The sequence below is a fragment of the Platalea leucorodia genome, assembly GCF_965183815.1.
Source record: "Platalea leucorodia genome assembly, chromosome: 16".
Taxonomy (NCBI): Eukaryota; Metazoa; Chordata; class Aves; order Pelecaniformes; family Threskiornithidae; genus Platalea; species Platalea leucorodia.
The window spans coordinates 11,141,501-11,161,485 of record NC_138838.1 but is presented as its reverse complement, the minus strand read 5'-3'; the positions used below and the strand labels follow the sequence as shown (position 1 = coordinate 11,161,485).

The window sequence follows — 19,985 nt, the reverse complement described above, 5'->3', positions numbered from 1 at the left end:
CAGAGCTGCGATACCTGCAATATTCTTGATTTGTTATGAAGGAGAAAAACAATACTGAAGTGTTTCAGTGCCATTAGGAAGTGAAGTACAATCACTTCACCTGGAGACTGAATGTAATGACAAGACCTGACAGTGAAAGAGCACGGGAGGTTCATGACGGGCCTGCAGCTCTTAGCCCTTTTTTGTCTCTCCTGGTCTCATCCCAGTGACGCTCCAGACCTCCAGCTTGCTTTCTGTGATGAAAACTCCTGCCCTTTCTGTGAGATCACCCAGAAAAGAAGCCAGAAAATATCAGTCAGTACTGAAGTCACAAGGTCTATCCGGTCTTCCTCTCCTGTGAAATCTCTGCTCTTTGTCACCCCTGGTGTATGATAAATGAGTAAGGAAACAGAATTTCAGGGAGAGGAAGTGATAACCTTGAATTATCCTCTGGGGCAACGTGATAATCTAGGCTGAGCTGATTAGTCATCCAGAACAATTAAAATATTGCTGTATAACATTTAAGTAACTTAACCTCTGCAAATGACTGTAATATCTGGGAGAGGCATTTCTTGCTAGAGGAAGAAGAAAGTAGATACACAAAATGCTCCTATTCCTCTGAAGTTTTTAGAACCTAAACACGTACACTGGGAGAGACTGGGATCAAACAAACTTCAACTAGGATTTGACACAGAGCTTGTTTATACCTCTAAGGCAAAATGGCAGACACTAACTTAGTATGTCTTTATCCATTTCCAGTGCGTGGCATAAGCCTCAGTTTCAGAAAATATTCTGTTCCATTAAGTTCCTTTAGAATATCTGAGCTCTTGTGATGTCTTGATAATGGACTATTTATTTGTATCAGCTCAAGCATCGGGGATTAAAGGCCTGGTGTTTTGCATCCAAATGGGATTTCTACTGGAACAGAAATATTTGCATTTAGAAACTGATTGTGTGAAACAATGTGCTACAATTTTAATTATCCTTTGCTGATTAGACTTTCCGGGATAAAAGTTCCAGTGTGAATATTTTGTATAGAATCTCTAAGTTCTCTAAAGTATAATCCATCACTCGGTGATTGCTGTTAATCTAGTCAGACCATTTGCTTCCTCTGCTCACATTTATCAGATCCTATTGCAGTTAGGCAGGAATTGGGAAGCAGAGAGAATACAAAAGAAAATCCATGGCTTAATCTTTCAGAAAAAGTTTCTTCACATTTTGAAATCTACCCAGCACGTGTCAGATAAGTCAATAAGAAACATGGCATGGAAAGAATCAAAACCACCACTTATTTATCAAACAAAAAGAAACACGGGCTGTTTTCCTCTCCTCTAGGTCAAACTTCAGGGATTTTAGTGGCCTCTAATGCCCTCTAATGGACAACTCTGTTGGAGCAATGTCCTGATGGAGACGGAGCAGAGGGGGTGAAACCAGCAGGCGTCTCAATGGAGAAGGAGCTGTAGCCCTGCCAGTGGGGCTGCACAGCTTTCCTTGGGAGCCCGCCAGCTCTTAGATCGAAACCCATGTTTAAGGGGTTTGCAGCTTAGAAATATTAAGTCACCTCTTACCCAAAACTTGGCAGATCCTTTCCTTCCTCCCTTCCTTCCGCATTTACTTAAGTTTGTTTGTTTAGCTTCACTTAAGAACAGTAGGAAAATATTTTTGATGCTGATCCCAGATTTGGCACGTTTCCTCCAGAATGATACCCTGTCCATCAGGAACTGAAACCAAACATGTGCCTTCCAGAGGAATGCCTCCGTAAGTGATGGTAGGTTTCTGGACCAAAGCTGATAAATAGAAATTAAAAACTATCACGTGGCATATTTGAGCCGCTGCTGGAGTGTTTGACAAATGCTGGTGAAAACAAGAAAGCGGGATGGGAGGAATGAAGAGAAGAAATCGACGTATGAAACAGAGACTTCAGTGAGTAGGAGAAGAAAAAGATAGGTTAATAAATAAATAATTTGAGTTTAAAATACAAAGTAGAGAAAAGCAAAAGATAAAGATGTGGGAGGGGAAAAATCCATATTCTCTGGCAAGAAGCCAAGAGAAGTGTCACCTCCAAGAGCCAATTCAGGCATAAAAAAAAAGAGGCCCAGATCTCCTGAGTAAATTGTAGGTGATATCTAGAAATTAGCTGAATCTTAAAGGGTAAAACATATCAGGAAGAAAGGAAATGCTTGAGGGCTTCTAGCTTTAAAGGGAACTTTATTGGAAGTTGTGTTGTTAAATGATGCTTCTAACAACATAGGATCAACACCTTTACTCTGGAGTAAAGGACAAAGCGAGTGAGTTGAGAATTAGCGTGGATTTTCCTACAGATCTGGTCCGGTCATTTTCTCTGTGTGCCTCAACTTTCTCATCTGGTTCCCCATCCTCTTACTCAGGCAAAAAGCAGAAGTGCCAGAATACCTCCAAGGAAGTGATTCAAGTGGCATTTTTTGGCTTGACTAGAAACATCGGTGTCCGGAAATTTCATGAGAGGGACTGTTCCCATGTAGATAAATTTCCAACTTGTACTTCTAGTGGCTTGGCTCTTCAGTTTTAGTAGGTCTAAACCTATGCTGAGAGGGAAGAGAGGACATAGCAGGGACTTTCCTCTTACGTCTACCACTAATGCCACTTTTGACAGCCACAATGGGAAATTTTTAGTGAGGAAAACCCACTGGCATTCACACTAAAGCCTGACAAGACTTTGTGGATGCCTTAGGCTGTAATTTCTTTTTTTAGTTTACATATAAGCTTAAGGAAGTGCACTAAGAAGCTCTTGCTAAAGTGTCTTTTAAGAAAATCCACCAAACTAACCAAGAAGCATGAGATTGTCAAGAGCTGCTCAAGAAATGGTACCACAACTCACAAGTTACCTGGAGCTAGGGAACTTGGAATGATTTATCTTCAAATAATATCTAACCAGCAGGTGTAAACTGTCATGTGTCTGCCTGGTGGAGGACAAAATCATGTGGGTTTTCATGTATCCAACAGACAGGGTCTAGCACAAAAATTAATAGTAGTTTATTGATGTGTTAATTTCTAGGACAGTAGATCACATCTAGGATAGTGGGTCTCGGGGCACTTTGTACTGAACCTAGGAAGAAGAGGAAACAATTAAAAGGAAGCAGAGAGCCTTGGGAAAGAACGAACTTGACCAAATACTGGCTGGAATTTTCCAAAGAGTTTGGGGGACCACTATGGGAATTCCCAACATCGCCGTTCAACCGCTGAAGTGTCCCCTCGTCTAAAATGTAGGAATACCACAGCAAGTCATGGTTGCTTTTAGGGAACAGATTTGCTTTGGGAAAAACACTATGAGAAACAGGAAGAAGCACTGTTTGTTTTGTTTAGTAAATTTTGAAGGGAAGAAATAGCCTGTCTTTTTCTCCCTAAGTCGAGAGTTCCCAAGATGCTTCTCTCTCAGCTAATCTTATCACCCCTGATTTCTTTCTGGCTTTTTGAGACATGTTTTTCAGAAGCATATCAGTAAGCTGAAGCCCTTTCCTGCCCCCTGCGTGAATTATTATTGTTTAGATTTTGGCAGAATGTAGAGATCCCTGTGAAGATTGTGGCTGTTTTGCCTTAAGTGGATATTATCCTGCCTGATTGCTGTGGGATATTTAGCGGTCAAATACATAAACAGTTGAAAAAGGAGATTTGACAAACTGATGGAGGAAGGGCCCAGCAGGAGTGGTTCGGCTTCCAGCAATCCCAGAACTGCCGTCTGCTGGGAATTTGAAAGGTATGTCCGCAGAGGGAGTGCTCTGCTGCGTAGGCACTGTCCGTAAGCACAGCAACAGGCTCGCTGGGAAAAATGGCTAACTGTTGGGAGGCATGCCGTCTTACCTACCATCAGCACAGTGAGCCAACCTAGTCCGAGCCAGTGAGGAAGGTGAGGATGAGATCAAGCTGCTTGACTTTGCCTGCATGTTCGTGCAATCCCTCCCGGTGGCAGGTGCTGGTCAAGGACAAGCAGCCATCCCATCCCCAGCCAGGACAGCGTACGTCTGTGGCCCGAGCAAGGCCTCACTCCATACAGTTTTAGACTGGTTTTAAGGCTGATGTTTCAAACAGTGAGACCCCTTCCAGACAGAGCAGAGCTGGCCGCAGGTGTTACAATTTCCAGCTGTTTGTCACCGCCTCTCTGCCAAATGCTACTGCTCTGCCAGCCCAAGGGACCGCTGGAGGAGTTACTGAATATGAGAAGGGATGAGACCTAGCCCTCAGGGGTTTTTTAATTGTAAGTTAACAATTCTAGGCAAGATCTTTGCTCCACTGAATCCATTGGGTGTTTTGTGTTCGTTTCTGCTTTTGCACTCTTTGTGACAAAGCTTTTTCCATCAGTCCAAACAGTTCCTGGGTGCGTAGCGGAGGGAATCAGACTCCGTAACCTCAGGGAGCTCGGTGTTGGCCCTGCTCCCAGATACACTGCGCACCTGTACGGGGCAGAAGGCCCACAGGAGCTGGAAGCCTTGGAGAACAGCCCCTTAGCCTGATCCCATTTTCCAGCGTTCGAAGTACCCATTTACCTGTTCAAGGGGAATGTTGGGGGGAATAACAAATGCTTCTAAAAGGATGCAGTAATGCAAACTGCTCTTTTGCTGGTGTGGTTGTTGGCTGCACCTTTCTTTGTGCTCAGCCATACAAATATGATTAGAAAAGGTTCCAGGGACCAGCTTCATTCGCCATCCAACTCAGTTCAGATTTTGATAATTAAGCAAATATCTACATATACCGTGTAGGTTTGATTTGGATGTGAGTATATATAACCAATACATTAGAAGTCCTCTCTAAAACATAAGGCAACATTTAGTTTTAAAAATCTTTTAGAAACACATTAATGCTGACCATTATAATGCACTCTAATGCAAAGGAATCAATAGCCTTTACACCACAGCTAGTTTATTGTACACAGCAAATGAATAATACAAAATCCAGTGCACTTAACAGCCCAATATTAGACTTCATAATTTGTATAAATCAGAATGCTTTTTGCATTTCCTGAAAGATGGTACCACAAGTTGTACAGACAGAAAACTACTATTTATTCTTCAACCAATTAATTGGTTTCTTAAATAAAATATTTGCAATCGATTTTCATGTTTTTATAAAACAACCGCCTCTTCATATATTTGCTGTGAACCAAGTTCCTGAATTTGTTGCTAGAATGCAATGGAATTGTTCATACTGTAAATCTTAATTACAGGAATTCCGTTGTTCGTTATTTACAGGGAAAGTTACCTCAGAATATATTTCATATTGCTATTGCTGGTAATAATTAATGTGTTAACGATAATAGCAGGAGTCTCCAAGTCAAATCAAGGCCCCTGCTGGGTGGAGTAACAGAAAGTCAGTCAGTCCGTTTTATTCTCCAGTTCTGCACTATGCATTTGACAATTTTAAATCCTACGTTCAAGAGGTCTTACCTCAAGTTGCATCTTTATTTATATTATCAGAATTTTAACTTGACTCTAGCACGAGAGGACATTCTTTTGTGCTTCTGTCTACCCAGAAGGAAAATGAATTCACATTCCCAAGAAGGAAATTGGAAGTGGATGTTTATTTGTCTTGTTATCCGTGTATCCTACTTTTCTGAGTCACAAAGAATAAACAATTGGCTGGGTACTGTGTAACTAGGCTGGGGAAGAATTTGTGTGTGCTACATTCCATATTTTTAGTTACTGCTGGAGTTCTGCAGTGAAGCCTTGAGATGTAACAGAAGCCGTTAAACTGAAATAAACTCATTTATAAAAAGAATAACCCTTTTTTATTTAAAAGGTAAAATACAGCTATACATTCCGGTCTGCGTATAACATCAGAATTGTAGATAACCTGTCACGCACCGTGGCTATGAAATGGCCACCGCAATTGGAACAAAGTAAGCGTCTGCCAACTGTCTTGTCTTTCTGCCAAGAGAAGGTGTAAAACATCATGTAAAATCCCAACAGTCGTAAAAAAATCCTAAATCATATAAAACTTTAGACCAAGACACACCTCAACGTTTGGAGAGGTGAAACATTCCCTTATAACCAGTGGTCAAAGGATAGAAATTTGGTTTACAGTAATTTATTGAAGGAATAATTTCAAGGGAGACTTTTAAAACGACCTTCTATTTTGAAGAGTAGCTTACGCTATTTCAGTTCATTTAACTTGTGAGGGTTTTTGGCCTTTCTCTCCAGGGTAGGCCACGGTAAATACCGGCACAGGGCAGGGCCAGGGGAACTGTCCCTCCCCAGCTTCCCCACGGGCAGCCTCACGCACCTTCCCTTTCTGTGCGAGGGCGGACGAGCGCCCGGTCGGGCCCTCCTGGCTCTACCCGAGGGACAGCTCCCGAAAGCCCCCGACCCCGCACCGCTCTGGCAGCCGGAGGATCGGACACAGCCCCGAGCTCGCGCTCGGCCCCGGCTCCGCGGGCAGCGCTGCTCCATCCCCGCCGCTGCCAGGCCCGGGGGGGGGGGGGGGGCGGCGAGCGGCTGCCGGCCGGGCCGGCGGCGCCGAGGCTCGGGGGAAGGACCGCAAGCGGCCGCGGCAGCCCCAGCTGCCTCCCGGGCCCCCCGCCGCAGGCCAGGCTGCTCGGGGACAACCGCCCAGCCGCCCCTCGCCGGGACCGTGACACACTCCCGGGCCAGAGACGAGACCCGCTGCCCTGGCGGGTCCCCGGCCCGTGCCCCCGGGGGCAGAGCGGGGCGCCGCCACGCCTGCGGGCCGCCGGGCTCCCACGGCGGCGGGGAGCGGACGGAAGGGAAGGGGCCGCGCCGGGCCCGGGCTGCCCGCAGGGGCCGGGCCCCGGCCCTCACAAAGCCGCGCCCCCGGCGGGCGGCGCATGCGCCGCGGCCGCCTCCCGCCTGCCGCCGGGCCGCGCGGGCGCAGGCGCGGGGCGGGCAGGGCCGGGCGCAGGCGCGTCGCGTCCCCGCCGCCGCGCAGGCGCCGCCCGCCGCCGCCCGTGTCTCGGCGCTCCCCCTGGCGCTGCTGCTCGGGCGGGCGGGGGCGGCCTGGGCTCCCGCTTCCGGTGTGGTGTCATGGCGGGCCCTGGGCGCTGATGGCTGCGGGCAGCTGAGGGCCCCGGCTGCGCCAGGGATCCGGAGACCCTCCCCTCGCCCGGCGCCTCTGCTGCCGCCCGCCCTGCGGGGATCCGCCCCCCTCCCTGGCCGGGCAGGCGGGGGGACATGGCGGCCCACAAGCCGGTGGAGTGGGTGCAGGCCGTGGTGAACCGCTTCGATGAGCAGGTAGCGGGGGCGGCCGTGAGGAGGGGCGGCGGCGCGGCCGCCCCCGCCGCGCTGGGTCGGGGCCGGCGGGGGAGCAGGGGCGGCGCGGGGGGTGCCGGCGCCGCGGGGAGGGCCGGGGCGGGCCGCCGCCGGGGGCGAGGGGCCTCTGCGGGCCGGGGGACGGGGCCGCGGCGGGCGGGGAGGGGGCGAGCGGCGGGGGAGGCTGCCCCGCTCCCCGCGGCGGAGGCGGCGGGCGGGAGCGCTGCCTTCTGCCCTCTCCCCCGCCGCCGGCTTCCTGGCCGTGCCGGGGGGCCGAGGCAGCCGGGCCTCCCCCCCGCCGGCGCCCGGCTCGGCGGCGGGTCCCCGCTCGGCCCCGGCCGGGGGGCGGCGGCTCGCTGCGCCCATTGTGCAGGGCAGGGCGGCTGGGTGGGGCCGGGTGCTGCCTGCCGCGCTGTTATCCCTTGCAGCCAACCTGATGCTTCCCACCTATTTCTGGAGGGGGGGATCCCGGTCTCGGTGGCGGAGTGGCCTCCCCTCTGCCAGCCTGCTCGAGATGCAGTGGCGTATCAGTCAGTTCTGTCCAGGGAGGGGGGCGAGGTGCCTGGTTCCTCTTCGCTTCTGCTCCCCCACCTCTTCCCAAAGTGTGTTTGCTTTTCGTAGACGTTCCTGTGAAATTTCCTTCTTTGCTTTACATCGTCTTGTTCATCAGAAAGGAGGTAAAGCCTCAAGAATGAGTTTAAGGAGGACTACGTGAAACGGCTCAGGCGATTCTGCCTTGTTCCCCATAGCATAACGGTGGATGTCAGTGGGAAATTTCATCCACGTCGCTGGGAGCACAGTTGTGTGGGATGAAGAGGGCTCTCTAGCCAATGTTGTTATAGCGATAGATATTTACTTCTCTTTACAAAAGTCAGTGCTAGTAGTTTGGAGAAGGATTTTCTGAATGGAAGGAAGAGGGATTTGTTGGCCTTAGACTTTGTATTTCTCTGATCCACACGCAGAAACTGCTTACTGGGATTAGGTGGCATGACTTTCTCAGTGGGGCTAAGCTTAGTGCTTAGACTCCGCATTTTTACTCCCAAGATGCTTTCCTGACGTGCGAGCGTGAGCTCAGTTTAGGCTGAATGATCAGTTTCTGTGCTGTCTGTCTCATTTTGCTGTGCTGTGAGTACAGCCTTTGTGTCACACAGGACACAGCTCTGTAAGACCCTGTTCAGTATAACATCTATTAGAAACATAAAGCTGGTTCTATAGGTTGAATTTTGTTCGCTTGCCTTAAAATCATACATCCCTCTCGGTGATGCTTGGCTTTAACAACCTGCAGAAAGATTGTGGCCTGGTTGAATAAAAATAAGCTGTTCCTTTTTACATTTATATTAAAGCTGCTGTAAATGAAGTTTATTTAAAAAAGGAAAACATGAAACTTTGTCTTTCAACATGAAAATGATGCAGACTTTTCCAATACATTTTAGGCATATTTGCATAGTTAACTTATTCCCCCCCCCTCTTATCTTGAGTCATAGATCATTTTTTCCATAAACTTAAAAAGCATGGTACTGATTATGCTCCCAATAATGCAAGAAAATGTTTCTTTGTGTACTGGTGTTAAAAGGCCCTAGGCTTTGTCGTTTGCTTTGTTATGTATATTGTGGAATTGGGCTAGCCAACATCTGTTAGGAATTAAGAACTTCAGCTTTTTAAACAGAATTATTTTTCTATACGTTTTATGGGATAATTACAGATAGGTGTATGGGAGGAATCCTGTCCTGATAGGAAGAAAGCTGTTCTGATTTTTGAAATGCTAAAATATTGGAGTTGTAGGGATAATATACATCAAATATGGTATTGACTGTTGTAGTCATAGTGTAGCTTGCGTGATAGGTGCTATTTACAAAATTTTGATTAGTTTATTGCATATTTTTTGTTTAACCAGTGCATTTTTTTTAAATGTTGTATCATCAAGTGAATGAAGCAATGAAGCAAGGATGAGACATTAATCTCCACTTTTTTGTGAGAAGTCTTCTCTCCCATTTATTAATTACAACTCAAAGTTCTCAATTTTGTTTTTTGCTTTTAAAACATCATTTCCTCTGCCTTGCCTGGTCTGACAGTGATCTTCATGGTGGAAAGGTGACCGTTCTTAACTTGAATACCCAAATGCCAGATTACTGTGACACCATCGCTACTGCTAAATGCATTGTCAATCAGTGGGGGTATATATTGCGTCTTGTAACTCCTTACATTTGTGTCGTTATTGGGTACTCATGTGGTTATTAATTTACCTACTTGTTACATTTTAGACTGCTCATTGGAGCATCGAGTTCATACTTCATAAAAATATACTGAATGTATGCACGTTATTTTAGCGGTGATAATGCATTTTTGAGTTTTTGCATACTATGTCTGCCCTTCTAAATGCAGGACCTCTCGATTCAGCACTGGGGGAGCCGCTGCTGCTTGTGTCATTGGTGCGTTTGGATAAGGAAAGGGTGCTCATCTTTGTGGGTTGTTTAGTTTTGGGGTTTTTTTTTCTGCGGGGGAGAAGACAACTTTTCAAGGTTTCTTCCTTCCTTTACAAAGGAGGAAAATGTAACCATCTTTCACCAAAATTTATAGATGTAGACAGGCTTTTCATTCATTTGCTAAGTGCTTGAATTCATTTTAAGACAGATGAAACAACAAACTGAGGGAATGCTAATCTGTATTGAAAACAAGAAAAATCAGTGCAAACCAGTCTGTTCTTGTCTACTCTTGTTTATTGTTATAAACACTGCTTTAACCAAAATCTGCTTTTGTGTGTACAATTCTGTGGGCCTAAAATGACTGGCAAGCATAGTTTTATGAATTAACCAATGACTGGCTCACTGAATAAATTTTTCAAGTACGTTGCCAGTCTTGCCCAGCTGCGCTCACTTCTGAGGCTACAACTGCTGCAGTGCACTCTTCTTTGAGCTACCCTTGAAGGCTGCGTGAAGGTTTCAGCTGGTGCAGAAAGAAGCTATCGATGGTACATGTGAGGCTAGATGACGTTTCTTATATAGCACATATGAAATCTCTTGACTGATTTTGTATGTAGTAGTTAATATATTTTTCAGAACTTTCAGTGATCAGGATAGAATTAGGCTGCAGGAGCACAAAGAGGCTAGGCTATGTTTTAGTAAAATTCTCTGTGATTTCAGACATAATCAGGTCTTTGTAAAATAAAATTATCTCTTTTTTTCCTATGGAAATGTTCACTTATGATTTTATGTACTGTATTTTTAGAGTATTTTTAAATGTGTTAAAAGCTGAAATCAGGGGAAGGCTGATACAGTAGTGAAATAGTTCTAAGCATAGTCAGAAGAGCCTTACTGCCTAAACCATTTAAATCTAGACTGTTTTAAAACTATCAGATATAATAAAAGCTATTAATCCTGTATAAACTTGTGGCGACTTAAGTGATAATGATATGCTTTAAAGAAAGAAGCCCTTTATTATGTGGATTATGGTTTAGGCTCCCCATTTGTAGTTTATGAGATATGATTGCTTTCAGTTAAGAAAGCTTTTGTAAAAACTGAAAGCCAGTAGGAAAGTTCCATTCTTACTTTCATTAAAAGGTGTTAAATTAAAGCAAATATTCCCTCCTCCTGTTCATTCTCTCTGCAGCATTTGAAATCTATACAGAGTCAGAGACCTGAGAAAGCACTGGCTGCAAGTACCAGCTTTGTGTTTTTCATTGCTGTTTTTCATCTTGGCTTGTTAAAAATCACTAGGACTAATAAGATTATTTTAAAGTATTTCACGTGAGGTCTGCTGACTGTGCTTCCCAAGTGCAAGGGTATCTTTTGCCGTAAGGTAAGGCCGGTCTCCGCAGAAGATGGAACTTTCTTCCACAACTGCTCTGTCTGGAACAGATTTCCACAGGAGCTGAGAACCGAGACAGACTCTAACACTGCTCTTAAGCACAAGGTGTGCTATTTCATCTTTCTCTAACATAAACCTGAAGCAGCTTTGATCTTATTTTTCTAAAACACTGTGTGTAATGTATTTCAAAATGAAGTGCTATACTGCACACACGTGGTGTCCTAAAGAATAGATAAAGGAATGGCCCACATGCAACAGATGTTACCTGAGTCCATTAATGAGCTGCTGAAAAGCATCGAGATGATTTGATGATCCTTCCTTATTTAACGCAGCAGTTTGTGTTAACAGTATGGGTAAATACACGTTTGCTTATAGTACCAACTTTTAGCTAACCTTTTGAAAATATTAGAGCAGCCTATATAAAATACTTTCAGAGTTCCATGCTCTTCTGAAGGCTTAGTTGTGAGGTTCTTTTACTAAATAATGCCTCTTTAGAAGGTGATGCAGTGCATGTTTATAGTTGGGAGGAAGATGCCTGTTGATTTTTAGAGATTTGCATCTGGTCCTGACAGTACTGATGCTGAGGAAAGAGCGCTGCTGTGTATATTTTCTGTCTCTCACCAGTACATCTGTGTTACAGTCTACTGAAGAAGTTCCAAGAAGTTATTTGAAAGGGAAAAGCTAGGTAGATTTCTGTGCTGTTAAGGATAGAACTACAGATTTTTTTTCTAGATGTTATGTTTCTTGCTTTCTCCTGAATCTGAATCAAAGGCACAAGGCTCAGATGCATTCAGGCATCTGAAACTGCTTACTGAAGATGATGAGTCCATTATAGGTAAGCGGAGAATTTCCTTCCATGAGGTGGCTCCCCTGGAACGGCCTCCCACCTTCCCTTCTCCGAAGGTGATTTAGACCACTGTGCTTTTCGTGAGGGAGAGGCAGTGGAGGCAGCGGGAGGGCTCTGCAGTCTGCCACCACCGTGAAGTTGCATCTTCAGAGTGCTGAATTGCGGAGTACCTGTGCGTGGTTGGGTAGTGACTGCTGTCTGTATTAAAAGGTTTGTCAGGCTCGTGATTTCAAGAGCTGTCATTCTGAATCTTGTGGCACACTAGGTTTATCTGTCAGGTTTTGAATTCTTAATGTTCTGTAAAGTTGTATCTTGCACAAAAAAGTTGAAATAGTGGCTTTGTTTGCAGTGATAAAGCACTTACACTTGCTCCCTGACCTCTGAAAATAGGAACATTAAATACAGTCTTTTACTAAATAGAGGTGATTAAACTTTGTGTTCATTAATTACAGGTGGTAAAGAAAAATCCATGGCTTAATGTTAGCCTTTGTCAACAGACTGAGTGGAATATCTTACAGACCTTCAAGCCCATTAGTGGTGTTAGTTTCAAACTAATGTCCATGTACCTTTAGCAAAAGATTGTACCTTATTGCATCAGACTAGAGGATGCCTGGAACAGGTGCTAATCTCTTCTACAGACATGGAAAACACCCATTTTTCTTAATAATTAACATCTATGATCAAAGAGGGATTCCTTAACTGAACATTTTCGGATAAAAGTACATCCGTCTCTGAACTGTGGCCATTTCCAAAGATATGGCAGTCTTGCATGCTATCAGATACCACAGCACTTTCTACTTCTTAAACAGCTATGCAATTCTGTAGTAGCACTTACTTTTAAGTTTCAAAGCCAGTTTTTATAATTTGACCATTAAGATCTTGTTAAGAATGCACATTAAATCATTTTTTCTTTTTTCTCTGGAATAGCCAAGTAATTGCCAGCTTTTTTTTTTTTTTTTTTTAAATTTTAAATTGGCAAAGTTATTGTCTCACAAGTCTGAAGAGACTGAAATGCTTTTATCTCCAGAAACAGATAGGTAGGAGTGATTAAGCATAGGAAAACCTTTGCATTTTCTCTCTTCAGCAGGATTACAGACCTCCTGCACATCACTGTAGACAGAAAATTGACCAGATGACTTGTGGCTGCCAGACACCATTGTAGAATGGTTAATAACGTATGCCATATTAATGCTTAGGGGCAGTAATTTTTCAGATGCCAAACCTGTGTGTTGAAAAGGCTTTTGAAGCGCTGTTTTAGTATTATGTTCTAAGATCATAGAATCGTTTAGGTTGGAAAAGACCCTTAAGATCATCGAGTCCAACCGTTAACCTCTCGCTGCCAAGCCCACCACTAAACCATGTCCTCGAGCACCACGTCTCCATGGCTTTTAAATATCCCCAGGGATGGGGACTCAGCCCCTGCCCTGGGCAGCCTGGGCCAGGGCCCGACAGTGCTTTCAGGGAAGAAATTCTTCCTCATACCCAACCCAACCCTGCCCTGGCGCAGCTTGAGGCCGTTCCCTCTCGTCCCATCGCTCGTTCCTGGGGAGCAGAGACCGACCCCCCCGGCTCCAGCCTCCTTTCAGGCCGTTGCAGAGAGCGATGAGGGCTCCCCTCAGCCTCCTCTTCTCCAGGCTGAGCCCCCCCAGCTCCCCCAGCCGCTCCTCCCCAGCCTTGTGCTCCAGCCCCTGCCCCAGCCTCGCTGCCCTGCTCTGGCCACGCTCCAGCCCCTCCATGGCCGCCTTGGGGTGCGGGGCCCAGCGCTGAGCACAGCGTTCGAGGGGCGGCCTCACCAGTGCCCAGCGCAGGGGCACCATCACCTCCCTGCTCCTGCTGGCCACACTGTTCCTGACACAAGCCAGGGTGCCACTGGCCCTCTTGGCCACCTGGGCACCCTGCTGGCTCATGTTCAGTGGCTGTTGACCAGCACCCCCAGGCCCTTTCCCGCCGGGCAGCTCCCAGCCGCTCCTCCCCACGCCTGCAGCGGTGCCTGGGGTTGTTGTGCCCCAAGTGCAGGACCTGGCCCTGAGCCTTGTTGAACGTCATGCAGTTGGCCTGGGCCCATCGCCCCAGCCTGGCTGGATCCTTCTGCAGAGCCTTCCTGCCCTGCAGCGGATCAACGCTCCCGCCCAACTTGGTGTCATCTGCAAACTGACTGAGGGTGCCCTCGATCCCCTCATCCAGATCCTTGATAAAGATATTAAACAGGATCATCCCCAAAACCAAGCCCTGGGGAACACCACTGGTGACCGGCCACCAGATGGATTTAACTCCATTCACCACCACTCTTCGGGCCCAGCCATCCAGCCAGTGTTTTACCCAGCGAAGAGTAGGCCTGTCCAAGCCATGAGCACCCAGTTACTCCAGGAGAATGCTATGGGAAATGGTGTCAAAGGCTTTCAAGGCAGACAACATCCACAGCCTTACCCTCATCCACTAAGGGTCACCTTGTTGTAGAAGGAGATCAGGTCAGTCAAGCAGGACCTTTCCTTCGTGAACCCATGCTGACTGGGCCCGATCCCCTGGTTGTCCCCTATTTGCCGCGTGATGGCACTCAGGATGATCTGCTCCATAACCTTCCCCAGCACCAAGGTGCTAGCAGCTGACCATGTGCTATGATTCTGTGTATCTATGAGTTGGCCTAGTCACATTTTTTTCCTTAAATGATATTATTTTTTAATAATATCTGTGATTAGTGATTTAATTTACGTTTTTCATGAAGATGGAAGAATTTAATTTTACGTTGGCAAGTAGAGAGAGGAATTTGCATGTTTCGGGTGATAAATACTGATTTTAAAAAAATAAATATCTTTTAGTAGCCACTAATTCAGCTGGATCAGTCTTATCAATCCTGTCTTCCTGAGGGCATGTGGTTCAGATCTCTATTTCTAAGGTTTATCTGTTGTTGTATGCCTTTTGGAAATATAAAGAGAATAATAATCTCGTATCATCTGTGTTGTTTTTTCTCCTACTAATAGTGCTTTGTTATCTTTTGGCATTTAGTAAACCTTGTGAGAATGGTTCAGTTTCAGTATTGTATCAGTAGCAGATTTGGGAGAAGCTGTAGGTAGGTCGGCAGGGCTTCTTGAAGTGAAGTCAGAAATGCATTTCTAGAAATGAAGTTTGACTTAAACTATCTATGTGGCCAAAAGAGGTGTTTTAACAACTAAGGAGCTTGCATCACTGGTGTAAACTGGTAGATACTTCAATGCTTCATCTTACAGATTAGCTTTTCTAGTTGTTTCAGCGATACCTGATATACAAGATGACTTGTATCCTGAATTCAGGATACACTGGGTTTTGTACTGGATTATTGCAACTGTCAGGCTCAGCTACTTAATGGCTTTTCCTTGTCTTTTGCAGCAATGTTCTTTTTTTAATTGATCTTAAAAGATTTAAAATCTGGTAGTTGGAAAGATTCCAGATTTCATCTACCTATTTTGTCTTTGTCCACTGCTTAAGATAAGGCAAATTATAGACCAAAATGCCATTGTTCCCTGTCCTCTGTAGCTTATTTGACACCTTAACGAGACGTAGTCAAACTGGATTAGAGAGAGAGGGTATACGGCAGCGCGCCTCAGTGTGGGTTGGACGTGCACCAATGTAGTTATAAGGTTGTTGACTATTGCTTCCTATTTCAACGGTGAAAATAGCTGAATTAGAGTAGTGGACTACCCCTTTGCTAAACTGAGATGAGTTCAAAATGGTGCATGTGTTCATAGTTTGAAGTTCCAGTTATATTTAAGCTTTGTGTTTTAATTTCTGTTTCTAATTCAAATAAGCTATACAGGAAACCATTTGTGTCAGTCGTTCTTTTTTCTAAAATAAAATCAAAGGCAATGAAAGTGAAATGTCAACTTTTTTTTTTCTTTTTTTCTTCTTTTTTTCTTGTAATGTTTAGATTGATGGATATTTGTATAGCAGTTAAATAGTTTCTTTTTGGTCACTCAGCACTGGCACTGCATTCCGTTAGGGGACGTATAATGCTCCAGCATGTCAGAATGCACAAAGGAAATAGCTCAGAAATAAAAAAACCCAAACCAACAGTGCTGATATTTCCTTTTTATATAGTTTCCTATTTTAAATGGTAGTATAAAAAGCAGTTTTACTTCTAGGTGACCTTGTTGCAGTGGCTGTTGTGGCAGGAAGCTCCAGAAGTGTGTAACACGATGTTTCCTTAGTGTGGAAGCATACAGAAGTGGATCTATGACACAATTTCTTTGAGAGGCACTTCTGAAGTGTTTTATCACTCAGTGGTACTGAGCTTTTCTGCTGTTGTCAGCACAGAGACTTGAAAACTCAAAGAAAAGTACTAGTAATGGTGAAATTTTTAATTAAACGTATCTATCTTCCACTAATGACTTCCGAAAATATATTGTAAAAATAACATCCAACACTGAAAACAAAGCTTGAGTCATAAATGCTGTTTGTTCTGCTTTTTCTAGTTTTAAAATGAGCACATTGAAATGCATCGCCCTGTTTTAAAGCATTACAATCTGAACACTTGCAAGAGAATTTCCACCTCATTTTGTAATTACCTTGATTGCCCTGTGGAGCTTGGTGCTGTAGGAGGTCGTGCAGGCGAAAAGCATCGGATATGGCGGGGTGGTCCCTTAGGGTGGTTCCCTGGATGCAGCCCTTGGTGCCACAGATCCCTAAGCCACTGTCTGAATCAAAAGCAAGCATTCATTCCTCATGGACCTTTCTGGTGCCGTTGGGTCTTTGGTGTGATCTAGCATGGCAGTTCAGTCCTTTTTTTAAATTAAGAGTCAACCATTCTCTTAGGAAAAAAACAGCCAGGTTCCGTTGTGGTCCTAGTCTGTGGTACCAAAAGAACAGATACTTCAAACCCAGACCAAACCACAGTTTATATGGGGAGGAAATTACACTTGGGCATAAAAACTAGATAGTATATTGAAGAGGTCCATTTCCCTACAAATGGAAGATGTCAGTGTTAAGTAGACCGCATTTAATGATGCAGTCAAAGCTGCTGGAAAAAAAAAAAGTAACAGCCTTGGGGTTCTTTAATACAATTCATCTAACATTTTAAATATAGGCTTTAAACGTTTATCAACAAAGAGAGTAATGTTAACTGGTCGGCAGAGATGTTGATGACTGCTGGCAGCAGTTTAAGTGGGTGACAGCATGGCAAGTGCCCTCCCCAGGTCTGCCGAGGCCCCCAGCCTGGGAGGCTGCTCTTCAAGCATTTTGCAGCTGTGAAGCTGGTTGTAATTCCTTGGAATGCTTCTTTTAACCTCTCTTCAACACTCTTGCTCTCTCAATCTCCCCCCTTTCTAATGCAAAAATATTACATCCTGGCATTTACTTTGAGCTATCAGTGTCTTTCAGAGTACGTGTTTATCAAGAATTCTAGTCAAAATTAGTTAAAACTTGCATTAGTAATTAAAGTTTCTATAGATAGGGAATTCCTAGGTCACGCTTTAAAATACAAATGGCATGTGTGAATTATAGAAAGAGGTGATAATAATGATTCCATTTTTGTTCCCACATTTGTTTGCCTTTTAAAAATACAAATCCTCAGTAAAATGAACTTTTCCAAAGAATCGCTTCTCACATTTTTGCGTGGTGGTTCGTAGCGGGCCGACTCCAGTGAGGAGCGTGCAGGGGAAGCAAGTGCGTGCTTGGGAAGTGACTCGTTTGTGACCCTTGAAGAATTTGGGTACAGCATGAAACAAAGTGCCTAGTGTTCCCACAGGAGGAGCAACATCTCAGTTTTGTGCAGTCACTCTGAACCGTATCTTTTCTGGAAAAGATGCGTTTCAAGTCGAGTTTTTACCACTGGGTGTTGGGCAAGGGTAGGTAATGTGGGGCTCACAAGCTGTGTTTGGCTCGCAGGTGCTTGAGGCGTGTTTGAGGCTGAGACTTCGTCACCTGGCTAGCAGTGGGGCCCGTTTGTGTGGGGGCCCCTCCGTAACCCAAGTCCTTAGGGCCTGCGGAGGCCGTTGGTCGTAGTTCCTCCCGGGCCTCGGTTGTACCTCTTGGCCAGTTCTGTCCTGCGAAGGAGCAGAGGACACGCGTGGAACCACTGTTACCGCCTTCCAGCTCACCTCCTTTGTGAGCTGCTGTGATTTTACCGCCTCTCAGGTTTCAAGATGCAGTTTTATTTCTTGCAGGTATTAGCCTTGTGAAGGTTTTGGGTATTTAACAAGCCAATTTTTGAAATAAAGAAACTTTTCTTCTCAGAATTCTATCGTACTCGTGTTTTTCTGCTCCTTTTGATTGCTTTGACATTTGGTTTGTAGAAAATTTATCACAAAATAGAGGTTTAGTTTCAATTGAGAAAAAGGAATAGGTGAACTTCAGTATTTTGTTTTATAGATAAATAATAGAAAGATGAAAGTAGAGAAAATGAAATTATGTGTTTGTAGTTGTCTCTTGTAGAATGTTTTTCAAGGTTGTTTCTGGTGTCTCAAGAATTTTTAACCTATCTTTAAAGATGTAACTTTCAATTTAAAAAAAGCTTATAATGCTTATCTTTCTTTGTAGCTTCCCATAAAGGCTGGCCAGCAGAATACCCACACCAAAGTCAGTACGGAGCACAACAAGGAATGTCTCATAAACATTTCCAAGTACAAGTTTTCCCTGGTCATCAGTGGTCTCACTAATATCTTAAAAAATGTTAATAACATGGTAAGTTTTCTAATTTTGGATTGTTCGGTGATTTTTCAAAATGGTTGTTATTTATTTGTATTATACAATCCGTAGAGAGTCACTTGAAATTTAGTCAAGTTGTTGCTTGCCTTTTACACTTAATTTTTTTTCTTTTCATCTTCGATGTGCTGAAGTTCACCAACAGCACTGAGCTCTGTTATATATGAAGGCGATGAGATAGTTGTGGCAGAGAAATCTAGAGGAAGGTGGTGATGGAGGGGAACCTTCTGTTGGTCATGGGAAGGGTCTGTAGCTGGGAAGGTGTGTGGCTAGCGAAGGAGTGGGTACATACTACCCTGGGTCTCTGAGCAATGTTTAGATACCAGTAGAATGTGCTACTTGTTAGAAGGTGGGGGAGGATGTTTTCCATTGCATGGAAAGGTGCTTCAGTTAGCTAGGGAAGCAATGCTAGCGAAGCCTATAGAGGAGGAATGCAGCAGGGCCAAGGAGCTGCTGAGCAGCAGCACCGGGAGGTTTTTTTTTTCCCCTCATCTGTCCTGCCAGAGCATGACCTGCCAGGAATCATTCTGGGCAAGGAAGAAGGGAAAAGGATTTAAAACTTAGGCTATTTGGATTTTCCAGGCTGTTTGGATGTTTTAGCATTTGTGTGTGTATATATATAAAATATATATGTATTTTAACAACCAGATGAATTTCAGTTAGAGCGTTGTAAGAAAAATGTTTGAAAACAATCTCTTGTCTAATAGTGCTGCTCTAGACTCATGCCTCCAAAGGGATACCTTACTGGTCAGTAAGAAAAGTGAATGAAAAATATGTGGGAGTGATACACAACTCTTCCATTTACTGTTTGATATGGAATTCAGCCTCTCATTAAACTACTTAATGTTGATACTTGAGGGCAGTACACTGGTGTGAAGGGATGAGATTAAAGGTGATTTTTCTATGAGTTCCCAAAGAGAAATCTTTAGAGCCAGGTGTCTAGTAGATGGTTTCCTTCTGCATACTGTTTTTTTTGTTCTGCCTCCAAGGGAACCATAAAATGATTCCTGAAATCCATCAAAATATGTGACTGCTCAGCATCACTAGAGCTGTCTTTTTAAATAGATCTCAGTGGAACCAAAGAGAAGAGAAACCTAGAAAGAAAAAAAAAAAAGAACGTGGATGCCCATAGTGCGTTGACTCTAGAAAAATAACTATTACCATCAAGTTGGGTAAATGGAAAGTTTAGGAAGCCTTTATGAGGAGAAAGATTGGGTTTTTTTTCATGAAGGTCTGGTTTTGGATTTGTCATGAGAAAAGTTTAGTTCATTGAGTTTTGAAGCCATCTGACTTGTGATCATGTGGAATCTCCACAAACAGGTAACAGAACTGGACAAACTCTAGCAGTACTGTTTTTTTAATGGTTTTAGTAAGATAGTTTGCAGTGAGCTCTTTTGCATGTCAGTTGTAGAGAGATGCGCATCTGCTAAAACACTACAAAAGATTGA

At 44.4% G+C, this 19,985-nt stretch overlaps 1 protein-coding gene across 14 annotated transcripts in view; it reads left to right on the top strand.

Annotated features, from left to right (window-relative positions):
- The first annotated feature begins 6,914 nt into the window (after window positions 1-6,914).
- Window positions 6,915-19,985, top strand: part of NF1 (neurofibromin 1) — a 110,419-nt gene continuing 97,348 nt past the window's right edge. For 13 of the 14 annotated variants that reach the window (XR_014229922.1, XR_014229923.1, XR_014229924.1 and 10 more), the window contains exons 1-2: window positions 6,915-7,196; window positions 18,373-18,516. Coding sequence is in view for 8 of the 14 variants with exons in the window: in XM_082328206.1 (XP_082184332.1) it covers window positions 7,137-7,196; window positions 18,373-18,516 (204 nt within the window). In the remaining 6 variants the exon portion in view is untranslated. Of the gene's footprint in view, window positions 7,197-18,372; window positions 18,517-19,985 lie in introns of those variants that run through there. The other variant, XM_082328207.1, reaches the window with a different exon arrangement.